Source organism: Hemibagrus wyckioides, linkage group LG08 (assembly GCF_019097595.1).
Source record: "Hemibagrus wyckioides isolate EC202008001 linkage group LG08, SWU_Hwy_1.0, whole genome shotgun sequence".
In the NCBI taxonomy this organism is placed as follows: Eukaryota; Metazoa; Chordata; class Actinopteri; order Siluriformes; family Bagridae; genus Hemibagrus; species Hemibagrus wyckioides.
In genome coordinates this window covers 26834738-26846875 of record NC_080717.1, presented here as the reverse complement: position 1 = coordinate 26846875, position 12138 = coordinate 26834738, and the positions used below count along the sequence as shown (strand labels likewise).

Here is a 12138-nt window from a genome sequence, read left to right as displayed (position 1 = left end):
AATAAAAACTTGTTAAAAGCTGAAGAGATTATTATTATTATTATTATTATTATTATTATTATTATTATTATTTTTATTTATTTTTTTATGAGATAATTTTGGTGGTAATTTGTTCAGATCTTATTCGAAGATCTCAAATAGCTCTGGAGGATCTTGAGGGAATTAACGAACTGAGCCACACTGTGGTATAAAAGCGGGCTAAAAGCTAAATTTATGAATACCTTTAAGAGAAAAATTCACAAAAAGCATGTGTTTCTTATAAACTCGAGGAATTCGGCATCTGCCCTTAGGCATGAATTGAAAGCTGCAGCTTCGTGAGCCGAGAGAATACGAGAAGGCCAGCCTGCGCTCGCTGGATTATTAAAAGCAGCTCAGAACAAAAGATTTTAGACAAATCTGAGGAAAACCAAACCTACCTGCTCCTCTAAAATAGGCTAGGGTTTTTTTCTGGCAGAATTTTAAAAATGATTGAGTAAAACAACCTGTTTTTTCTGTGGAGGCCTGGTTTAATCCCTTTTACCAATAAACTGGTCTTCAGACGAGACTTACAGATGAATGATGTTCAGGCCGTGAAACAAGTCTGTTGGCTTTCGGTGTGTTTTAGACGTGTGTTTTTCCCTCCTTACCTTACATGGAATTTAACTGGTTGAAGATCAAATTTGAGCTGCTTTAGAGATGAACAAGCACTTGGAGCATCTCAGAGAGCAGAAATGAGTTTGATATCAACATTTACTTTGAAGATACAAACATTTGTGTGGAACCCTTTTTGTTTATTTGGAACTTTTCTATGAAAAAAATCACCCCTATTAGGCTAGATAAAAACAGAAATCTTCTGAAACACTACGAATTCCTGAGTGTCTACTTTCATATGAGCTTCATATTAACCTCCACTGTGGAGTGGAGACATGACAAAGACACTCAATCATGAACGTAGACACAACTAAGGTAGAGTTAAAGGTGATGTAAATTTTAGAGACATAAATATAATATATATATAAATATATATAAACACTCAAGCTCTGTCCTTGTGGTAAATCCACAGGACATGACGGTGAGAGCTGGACGTTTCAGCAGTCCACCTTAGTGATGCATTCGTTAGAGGTAGTGACTCGTAATTCCCAACATCTGACCAGGAGAAAAACAGAGAAAACATCCCTCATGTAGTCATGAACACTTTACGGTCTCCTCAACCCCGAGTTCAGCAAAAGTGATATCAAATCATCATGGCTGCTCACAGCATCAGCAGTAAACAATCAACACACGGTCATGGCGGTAGATTTCTTTGACGCACATATCCTGAAATATCGTCCATGTTTTCAGTCTACTGCTGTTTCATTCGTCCCAGACCTGAATAGTTCCAGTGTAAGGGTTTTTTTTTTGTTGGTTTCGTTTCGGTATATTAAAACCTTTAACTCTGTACAGGAAAAAATAAAAAAATAAATAAATCACGATAGCAAACCGTTGTTTTAGGATTGTTCAGATGCAATAAAAGTAACTCCACATCACATTGTCGTTGATTATTTTCCTATAACTGGTTTTACAGTACTTATTATAGTTTATTTTATTAGAAATATTAAAAAAACAACAGAATTCCTATGACATGGACTGGCTGTTGGGGGGAAAAAGCCCAGTAACAGTGACTAGCTTTGTTTAAAAAGAGGAGTTGGGAGGTGATGGCTGTGATGCGCTCCAGCTGTCTGTGCTCGGCTTTAATGTCTGTATAACACACCAGACTGCACTCCATCTCACTGATAATGCACTAAAGTACCTCTGGCCTTAACATCCACTGTCAGGCATTTACAGCTGAATAAAGAAGGAAAGCATGAATGGATAAATTTTCTCTTTGTAATGGTTCAGGGTGCATGTCTATGTCTGAACCCTGCTGGATTTTACCCCCCCCCCCCGTGTTTGAAACACATTGGTACGGTAAAATCTGTTCTGTATTACTCGGTGCGCCGGTCTTCCAGCACAGCTAGAACTGTCTTTATTCTTCTATAAATCCTCCACGGGTTTTATTTCTGGATACAGAGCAGAGATGTTATTGGGAACAGTATGAAATTGTGCTGAGTTGGCCCTCTGGTGAATTGAACGCATGCCCGCTCCCTTTCCTGTCTCTGCATGCAGCGTGTGTGTTCTGTCGATAGCTGTTTCTGCTGCATCCCTCACGGCATTGCATACACACACACACATATACACACACACACACACACACATACACACACACGCTTTCTCGTTCTGGCTGAAACCTTTTTCCTGTGCCGCTGTAGGATCAAAGCGTGAAGGACAAAGCGCTCCAGAGCATGGCGGGCATGTCTTCTGCTCAGATCGTGTCGGCCACGGCCATTCACAGCAAGCTGGGTCTGGCAGGTCTCCCTCAGCCCAGCTTCCCTGCAGCGCCGGGGGTAAGAGACACCAAAAACACGCTAAACACCACATAAAACATCCTGAAATGTTAACAAGATGGACAAGGATTTACAGGAGCTTTGTGCTCGTGTGTCACTGGCCAGTGCTTTGAAGGAATACTCCATCATTTCTCAGCCTAGGCTCCTTCTGCTGCAGCTGTGGTGTGTGTGGGATTCACACAGATAGGCATGTGGATACCGTGTTCTGATTGATTGATTGATTTTTTTTAAAACAATAATAATCAGTGATTAGTTGTTGGGAATAATGGTGATTAGTGACTAGTTGTTAGGAACACTGGTGATCAGTTTATTAGTCACTGGTAACACTGATGACCAGTGATTAATCATTGGGAACACTGGTGATCAGTTATAGGTGATTAGTGATTAGTTGTTCGGAATAATGTTGATTAGTTGTTGGGAATAATGTGCTCAGTGATTGATTTTTTTTTTTGTTTGAAGCAATAATGATCAGTGATTAGTCATTGGGAACACTGGTGATCAGTGATTAGTCTTTAAGAACACTGGTGATCAGTGACTAGTTGTTGGAAAACAACAATCAGTGATTAGACTTTGTGGTAATGCTGATGATGGTGATTAGTTGCTGGGAACACTGGCGATTGGAAATTGTTTTTTGTGTTATTAACAAAGCTGGAAGACTTGTTGTGGCACCAAAACATTTCTTAATTGATGTCTAAGGGCAGTTGTTTGTGGTTAGTTGTTGGGAACAATGGTGATCAGTGATTAGTCGTTGGGAATAATGGTGATTAGTTGTTGTGAACAATGGTGATTGGTGATTAGTCGTTGGGAACCCTGATTCGAACAGTGATTGTATTTGGGCAACTATTTTGATTGGTGACTGGTTGTTGGGGATGATGGTAATCAGTGATTGGTCCTTGGGAACAGTGTTGATCAGTGACTAATCTTTTGAGATTATTGGGAAAGTTTAGATTTGTTTCTAGGATCTTAAAGTCTATAATGTGTAAAAACTTTATACAGATTTGAAGCTTCACCTTAACTGAAGAATTCCTGAATCTGTGTCTAAAAATGTATGTTTCGACATGACTCTTGTGTGAGAAGAGTTTACTGTGTGTCCAGCGTTTGCTATTAGTAGTAAGTTTGAAGAAAACCGTTTTTTTCCTTCTTTTCTCTGTTAAGAAAGTCATGTTAAAATTCCTGTCTATGATAATCACCTATACACCACAGATACAGTGAATAGAGATCAGGCTGAAAACCACTGCAGTGTTTCGTTTAAAGTTCTGCCCAGAAGCCCAGCAGCACAAAGCTATGCAGCAGCTCTGTACTTCCACTGAGAATCCACATGATAAATAAAAGCATGTCTGCTTTGAGAACATCGCCAGGTTTTCTTCTCCTGCTTTGTTTAGTGAGACTGTTTTTCTGTTTGTTTGTTTGTTCCGGTTATAGTTTTGGCAGCTGCCTACGGGCCATCCTGGATCCTCACAAGAGTGAGTAAAGCCCCTTAACTCTTAACTTCCATGTTTCTTACTCTTCGAACCAGGACAGGCGTGGAATCTTTCAGACTACAAAATACATCTAAACCTTTAGATCTTTATCCTCATTTAATTTTTGCCATTTGGCTCAAATGGTTTGAGAACATGATGCATAGAGAGACTCATAAGGTAAGATAAAATAAAGATATATAGATATATCTATATAGATATAAAGATAAGATTATCCTTTATTCGTCCCACAAGCGTGGAAAATTTGCTGAGTTGCAGCGGCAAAGGGATAGTAACTAAAGAAAAAGATAATATCAGGACGAGATTTTATAGAGAGACTTAAAGGCTTAACATGAAAGATAACCAACTAAATACAGAAAATTACACAAATTATACAAAGTATGGAAATATACAATACTACTACTACTAATAATAATAATAATTTAAACTCAAAGAAATATACAAAAATATACAGAGGGCTATAATAATAATAATAATAATAATAACAATAATAATAATAATAATAGTAATAATAATAATAATCTGATTTAAAATATACAGAGGGCTATAATAATAATAATAATAATAATAATAATAATAATAATAATAATAATAATCTGATTATAAAAATAGAGATCTTGTGGATGTTTCCCTGCTGCATATTGATATGTAATCATAAATCCCTTCTGACCAATCAGATTTAAGAATTCAGTAGCACTTGGTTCTAATGTTATTAATTTTTGGTTTTATGTTCAGGGGTGTTGAGGTTCAGGAACTTTACTTTTTCATACAAAGAAAGCCTAGTGTAGCACTAGAAAAGCATTGAAAGTGATTATATAGCGTGAAATCTCTTGCCTTTTTTCTCAGCATTAAGCCCTTTCCGCAGCAAGCCTACCCCATTCAGGCCGCCACGGCGTTATCAGGTACGCTGAAACGTTCCAATAATTCATTACACCATAAATTAGTTCGTGTAGGAGGATAAAGATGGACACTCAGACCAGCTCTTGTGTTTGTGTTACAGGTTATGAGCCACCCAGGGCTCCGGCATCCACACCTCCAGCGTGGCAGGGACGCTCCATCGGCACGAGTAAACTGCGCCTCATCGAGTTCTCCTCCTTCCTGGAACAGGAGAGAGACCCGGAGTCTGTATGTTCACTCATCGCCGCTCAAATCAAACGGACAGATTATTTCATTCTTTATTTCTAATAACTGGACAGCTTGCTGCTTTTATTGGGCTCTCAATGATTTCTACGTTCCTGTTAAAGGTGCACGGGATAGAATTGACAAGCTTTCATATTAAAAATTCTTCTTTCAACCACTTTAAACAATCAGATATGTAAGAAATCAAACACAACAAACCACAATATGGATTGTTTTTATATAACCACACAGTCTGGAGTGTGTTATTCCGCTTTATAGCCCAGCGATTTGTATTGATTCGAGTCAGAAATATTTGGCGGTTATTCAAATATATATAAATACACAAACATCTGTCTACACATACAATACTTTGAGCTTGAAGCCTTTGAAAGGTTTTATCTCATTTGGAGTTCATCACCTCGAACCGGCCGTTTGTGTTAGTTTAGGTCGATTAATTAAAGAGGAACGAAATGTGCTAAGATGAGCAGAGCGTGAAAAAGTGAAAAAGCCCCACTGATGTCCTTCAGCACTGGAGAAATGCACAGCTGTTTTAAGAGAATGGTTAAACTGCTAGTCCTCTAGGTGTCACCTCTAAACCTCCATCATACTCCATCGCTTCATTTCATAATGGTGTATCTAACTAAACCCGTATCTCCGACCTAAAACACAGAGATTCCCGTGTCTCCTTTTCCAAAAAGACATAAAGAGCACATGCTGCTGCTTAGGCCAGAGCTGGGATCATGTAGCGTATCGACAAGCTTTGTGTTTCTGTGCTGTGAGCGCTCTTCACTCCCCTCCCTCTCCCGCAGCAGACCCGAGTGATCCGTCACGTTGGCAGCGCGTCTATAACCCCGTTTTTTTCCCTCTGATCTTGGGAGACAGCAGCTATTCATCTAACATGCGCAGACGAAAAATAAAAATGATTTGTATTCACGATTCAGTTGTCACGTAACAATAACAATACTTTTCAGTCTAAGTACATGGAGTCAAAGCCGAGGCATAATCGGCGTCTGCGGAATCGTTTTATCTGAATATAGGATTGGGGGAAAAACGGCAGCGGTAGATAATTACTTCACATTGTGTTTGAAATAGGATGTTCGGACCGTGTTAATTCTTACAACACAGTCATTTCAGCTCCAAAAAAACCCCAGATGATTAAAAAACAGAAACATCAAACACGACTGTTGTTTAGAAAAAAATGAAAGAAATGTTTAGGGTTTTTTTTAGTTCTTATATTTTTTTATATTTTTTTTTAGTTCTTACATTTTATTATTCATATCAAATATCTAACTTAAAAGGAAAGTAAAATAATTTATTCATAAAATATTTATTAATAATTGTTTATATATATATATATATATATATATATAATATATAAACTTGAAATAAACATGCTTTAGAATAATGAAAAATAACAAAAAACAAAAATATTTAAATGCTTATCTTGAATATTCAGGATTTTAAGATTCTGCACTGTCACTGTGTGATTTAAATTATGTAAATCTGTCATTTTTATTCCATAAAAAATACAAAAATAAATCTGAATTTGTAAGAAATTTAATTAAAGTGGATTAGAAGCATTTTGCTAGTGGTCTCAGACTTTTATACCCCAATGTGTAATATATATATATATATATGTGTAATATATATATATATGTGTTGTGTGTGTATATATATATATATATATATATATTTTTTTTTTTTTCATAAAAAATATTAGATAGGAAAATAATAAGAACATAAAAGGAAAATAATGTGTAAATGTAAAAAAAATAATATAAATTTTATTTATTTAAAAAATATTTAAATAAAAAGGAAAATAAAAAAGAAACAATTATAAGCTTTTTTTTTTTTTTTTAAACATTTATGCATTTAAAGAAATTTTACTTCACATTTTAGCTTCTAATTTTCTGCGTCCAGTCGGTTTGTAATTATTAAAAATAAATTAATTAATATCGCAATGATCTGTGATCTCTGAGAAAAGTGTGTTTTGACATCATAGCCTCTTACAAAGGCACTGATAATTCATCAACATTAACACAGTAACACCTGTAACAGACAGTAATACTGACTGGACAAGAGTCTGACCACAGTCTAATTCTGTTCTCCGCAGTACAACAAGCACCTGTTTGTACACATCAGCCAGACGAGCTACTCGTACAGCGACCCGCTGCTGGAGTCGGTGGACATCCGCCAGATCTACGATAAGTTCCCTGAGAAGAAAGGAGGCCTCAAGGAGCTGTTTGGGAAAGGGCCACAGAATGCCTTCTTCTTAGTCAAGTTCTGGGTGAGTTCATTTCCTTAAATCCATTCTGCAGGTTCGAGCGTCATGTTCCTGCAGTGTTGCAGCTCACTACAATGCTGTCACATGATCATCTTTTAAAAATAATATTATCCTACAGCCAGACGTTAAATTCCAAAGGTCTACATTTTGTTAAAGCTCGAAGGATTCTTTAAGAGGAAGAAAGAATAAATCAGAATCAGTCCAAATCTCTCGCAGCAGTTTGTGTAAAAATAAAAATTCTGCTTTATTATTCACACACATCATCACTCAGATAATAATCCGATAATTAGACTTAAATTAATTAATTAGATCAAATTAATATTTAGATAATCATCAGAAACCCTAAGAAATATTTATTATCATTAATATAAACACATTATTCAATAAACTTATTACTCAATAAAACCTTATATAGTAATAAAATAAAATTAATATAAAATAGAATTTATAATTAAGGTTTTTTACATAATACATACTTATATACATATAATTATCATATATCTCTATTATCTGTATATTTTTTTTAACAGTTGTATATCTATTTATTAGTTTATCTATAAAAACATCAGGCCTTTTTTTATTTGTTTATATTTACACTTAATATTATAGAACATCTGATCATCCCGTTATCACTTTCATTATCATAGCAAACTATCTCTTACCAACCTCTTCTTTTTCCTCTCTCTCTCTCTCTCTCTCTCTCTCTCTCCCTCTCTCTCACATCATTAATAAACTTATCCTGTTCCTAATAAACACTGACACTGGAGACTCCTTTCATAAGCATCGAATAAACGTCTCCTCACAAAAAATACAGTGCTTAAAATCTGTTTGTTCAGCGTTACAAGCCTGTGTTTCAGCTGTTACCATGGAAACGCCAGGTTATAATGCTAATAATAAAATATGACTGTCAGAGCTGCTGTTATAGAAAACAAATCAACACCTTCTGACCAATCAGAATGGAGAATTTAAGAGTGTTATAAAATACAGAGAATCTTTTTAAGACAAGGTCCGATTCGATATGATTTTATTATACACTTTCATTCCTGTCCTCATTCTGTATGTTATATACACCGATCAGGCTTAACATTATGACCACCTGCCTAATATTGTGTTGGTCCCCTGAACAGCCCTGACCCGTCGAGGCATGGACTCCACTAGATCCCTGAAGGTGTGCTGTGGTATCTGGCACCAAGATGTTAGCAGCAGATCCTTTAAGTCCTCTAACTTGCAGGACATAAAGGATACTTTTGATAGATACTGACCACTGCAGACCGGGAACACCCCACAAGAGCTGCAGTATTGGAGATGCTCTGATCCAGTGGTCTAGCCATCACAATTTGGCCCTTCGTCAAACTCGCTCAAATCCTTACGCTTGTCCATTTTTCCTGCTTCTAACATCAACTTTGAGGACAAAATGTTGACTTGCTGCCTAATATATCCCACCCACTAACAGGTGCCATGATGAGGAGATCAGTTTTATTCACTTCACCTGTCAGCGGTCATAATGTTATGCCTGTTCGGTGTATTTTTTTTTTTTTTATTATTGGAATGAAAGTCAGTCGTAGTAAGACTGAGTACATGTGTGTGAATGAAAGGGAGGGAAGTGGAACAGTAAGATTACGGGGTGAAGAGGTGAAGAAGGTACAGGAGTTTAAGTACTTGGGGTCAACAGACCAGAGTAATGGAGAGTGTGGGTGGAGAAAGGTGTCAGGAGTTCTGAGTGATAGAAAAATTTCAGCGAGAATCAAGGGGAAGGTGTACAGGACAGTGGTGAGACCGGCCATGCTGTATGGTCTAGAGACAGTGTCACTGAGGAAGAGACAGGAGTCAGAGCTGGAGGTAGCAGAGCTGAAGATGTTGAGGTTCTCTTTGGGAGTGACACGGTTGGACAGGATTAGGAACGAGTACATCAGAGGGACAGCTCATGTTGGATGTTTGGGGGACAAAGTTAGGGAGGACAGATTAAGATGGTTTGGACATGTCCAGAGGAGGGAGAGTGAGTATATTGGTAGGAGAATGTTGGACATGGAGCTGCCAGGAAGGAGACAAAGAGGAAGACCAAAGAGGAGGTATATGGATGGAATAAATGAGGATATGAAGCTAGTGGGTGTAAGTGTTGAGGATGCAGAAGACAGGGATAGGTGGAGAGAGATGATTCGCTGTGGAGACCCCTGAAGGGAAAAGCCCAAAGTAGAAGAAGATTATTGTAATAAAATAACAAAAGGTATAGGATATTGTTTTTGCCTCAGTGTTATTGAATTATTTTCTAGTATCTGATGTGTGAGAGAGAATCAGAGCAGGATGGAAGTTGTGTGCACTTTTTCAGCACTGTGTGTGTGTGTGTGTGTGTGTGTGTGTGTGTGTGTGTGTGTGTGTGTGTGTGTGGCTGCAGGCGTCACACTGTAGGCCGTAAACATGCTTTGTTTAAACACCTGCCTTTCTGGGCCACAGGTGTTACAGATCAGGGACCTGGAGACTGACACGTGCACACGCGCGCACACACACACACACACGTGCTCTCTCTCTTTTTTCCTTTGTGCTCTCCACCTCCTTGCTTTCTCTCCATCTCTGGCTCCTCTCTCTGGAGATTCACACTCATTACATCCTCACAGTGGAAGAAACATCACAATGTTGCATTCGACTTAACTCTGAGGTGGGAAGTCGAAACTCCGCCTCCATGTTCTTCTTCTTTTATTAGAATCGGTGGATTACAGGTTTTATAAGTGAATGTCCGTATGTAGATTGAGCAAAAATAAATAATTGTATGTATACTTTGTTGTTGTTCTTTTGGCTGCTCTCTGTTCGGGGTCACCACAGTGGATCATTCGGTCCACGTTTCGATTTGGTGCAGGTTTTCGATTTGTGTCCGGCACTGTGAGATAACTCTTCAGTGGCTGGGTTAGCGCCCTGCTCACTTATACATACACTATAACTGATCTAAGGATAAGAAGTACGACAACGTCCACTGTTGATGCCTTGAGCAGCCATGTTGATTTGATATCACTTGCTGAACTCGATGAGGAGTTTTTTGTTTGTTTTTCCCTTTTATTATTATTATTATTATTATTATTTTTATTGTTATTATTATTATTAGATCAGAATTAAAAGTTACATGCAGTAGTTACATACAGGACAGAATTTCCGTCAGCTCTTCATGTTTACAGGCGTGTAAATTTATGCAGCTTTATACACACAAACATATTTAATTTAAAACAATTATTCGTTAACCAGTTCATTGACACGTGTTTATCTGGTGTCATTCAGACACTTTTCCCCCCTTTCTTTTGACTCCTCTTTGTGTGTGTGTTTCGATTTCCTCAGGCGGATCTGAACTGTAACGTCCAGGAGGATTCGGGTGCGTTCTACGGCGTGAGCAGTCAGTACGAGAGTCCAGATAACATGACCATCACCTGCTCTACTAAAGTCTGTTCATTCGGGAAGCAGGTGGTGGAGAAAGTGGAGGTGAGAGATGGTCATTAACATGGCTGTGTGGACGAATTCCGCACACTTTTTAAAACTAGACCATAGGCATGTTCACCTGTTTACCAATATATTTATTTTATTCAGTGGCGGACCGTCAGGGTCAGCAAGGCCTTCTCTGCTGGCCTAAACAGCAATGATCTGAATCACTGACTTGCATTTTAATATATTTAATATATTTTTCCATGAATGTGTATTTAATTATTCCCAATAGTCTATTCTCTACATTTCATAGCTTTTCTCTTGTTTGCGCTGCTTCCAGTAGTGTATATTTATGATAAGAGTATTTATCCAATCATATTTCAGCCAGTGGCTGACATCATGTGTTGCCAGGGTGAAAGAAATCTTCCTTAAGGCCTTCAGAATCAATAGTGCAGGCTTTTGGGTCAGCAATTTCCCGTCCTTTGATTGGATAATTGGAGGAGTCAGAGGCAGCGAACCGCACAAACTAAATAAAATATATATATATTTTAACTCACATTGGCTGACAGAGGAGAAATCGATTTGGTGAAGGCCAGTGAAGGCCTAGGTGTGAAATACACGGCCCGACACTGATTTTATATAATAGGAGCTTTGATTATTAATTAGTAATGATCGAAAAAAATTGTTTAGATATTACATACACGAAAGAAGATATCTTTATAAATTGTTATATTTTGTTATTACACATCAATTCACTTTTAATAAAACCCTATAATAAAAAGAATTAAAGTCTCAGGGAATATGATATGAAAAAATTAAATCAGATTTTTGTTCTTATAAGACAGCGTTTTTTTTTTCAGGAGTGAGTACGTGTTATGAATATGTTAACACATTACTGATGTAGATATAGAGTTGATTAAAACAATAATTAATTGGATAAATAATTAACTATACCTGAACCATGGTGGTCAAACCTTCATGGCATGAAATCATCCAGATTCAGATTCATTTACTCTCGAGTTGTTCAGCAGCCCAGCGCATGTGGCAGAGAACAAAGATGTATGTTTTGGTAAAATTGATTTGTTTGTTTGTTTGTTCATGTACAGTCCTCAGGGAATTTTGCAGAAATATTCTCTCTCTCTCTCTCGATTCATTTTTCCCTGGTCTTTTCCGTGCAGACGGAGTACGCGCGCTTCGAGAACGGCCGGTTCGTGTACAGAATAAACCGCTCGCCCATGTGCGAATACATGATCAACTTCATCCACAAGCTCAAACACCTGCCTGAGAAGTACATGATGAACAGCGTGTTAGAGAACTTCACCATCCTGCTGGTAAATTCCACATCTGCACTACTGTCACAGTTGCTAGTAAAGAAGAGGAATAAACACCAGCTGGTCGATCATTTGTGATGAGAGCATCTTAAAAACAGTACTGTGTGTGTGTGTGTGTGTGT

General features: G+C 37.6%; 1 protein-coding gene across 4 annotated transcripts in view; it reads left to right on the top strand.

Moving 5' to 3' along the window:
• tead1a (TEA domain family member 1a) overlaps positions 1–12138 on the top strand; it is a 52859-nt gene that overhangs the window by 40150 nt on the left and 571 nt on the right. For all 4 annotated transcript variants that reach the window (XM_058396784.1, XM_058396785.1, XM_058396786.1 and 1 more), the window contains 7 exons: positions 2268–2402; positions 3825–3865; positions 4727–4782; positions 4881–5005; positions 7113–7286; positions 10605–10745; positions 11864–12016. In XM_058396784.1, the coding sequence (XP_058252767.1) occupies positions 2268–2402; positions 3825–3865; positions 4727–4782; positions 4881–5005; positions 7113–7286; positions 10605–10745; positions 11864–12016 (825 nt within the window). The remainder of the gene's footprint in view (positions 1–2267; positions 2403–3824; positions 3866–4726; positions 4783–4880; positions 5006–7112; positions 7287–10604; positions 10746–11863; positions 12017–12138) is intronic.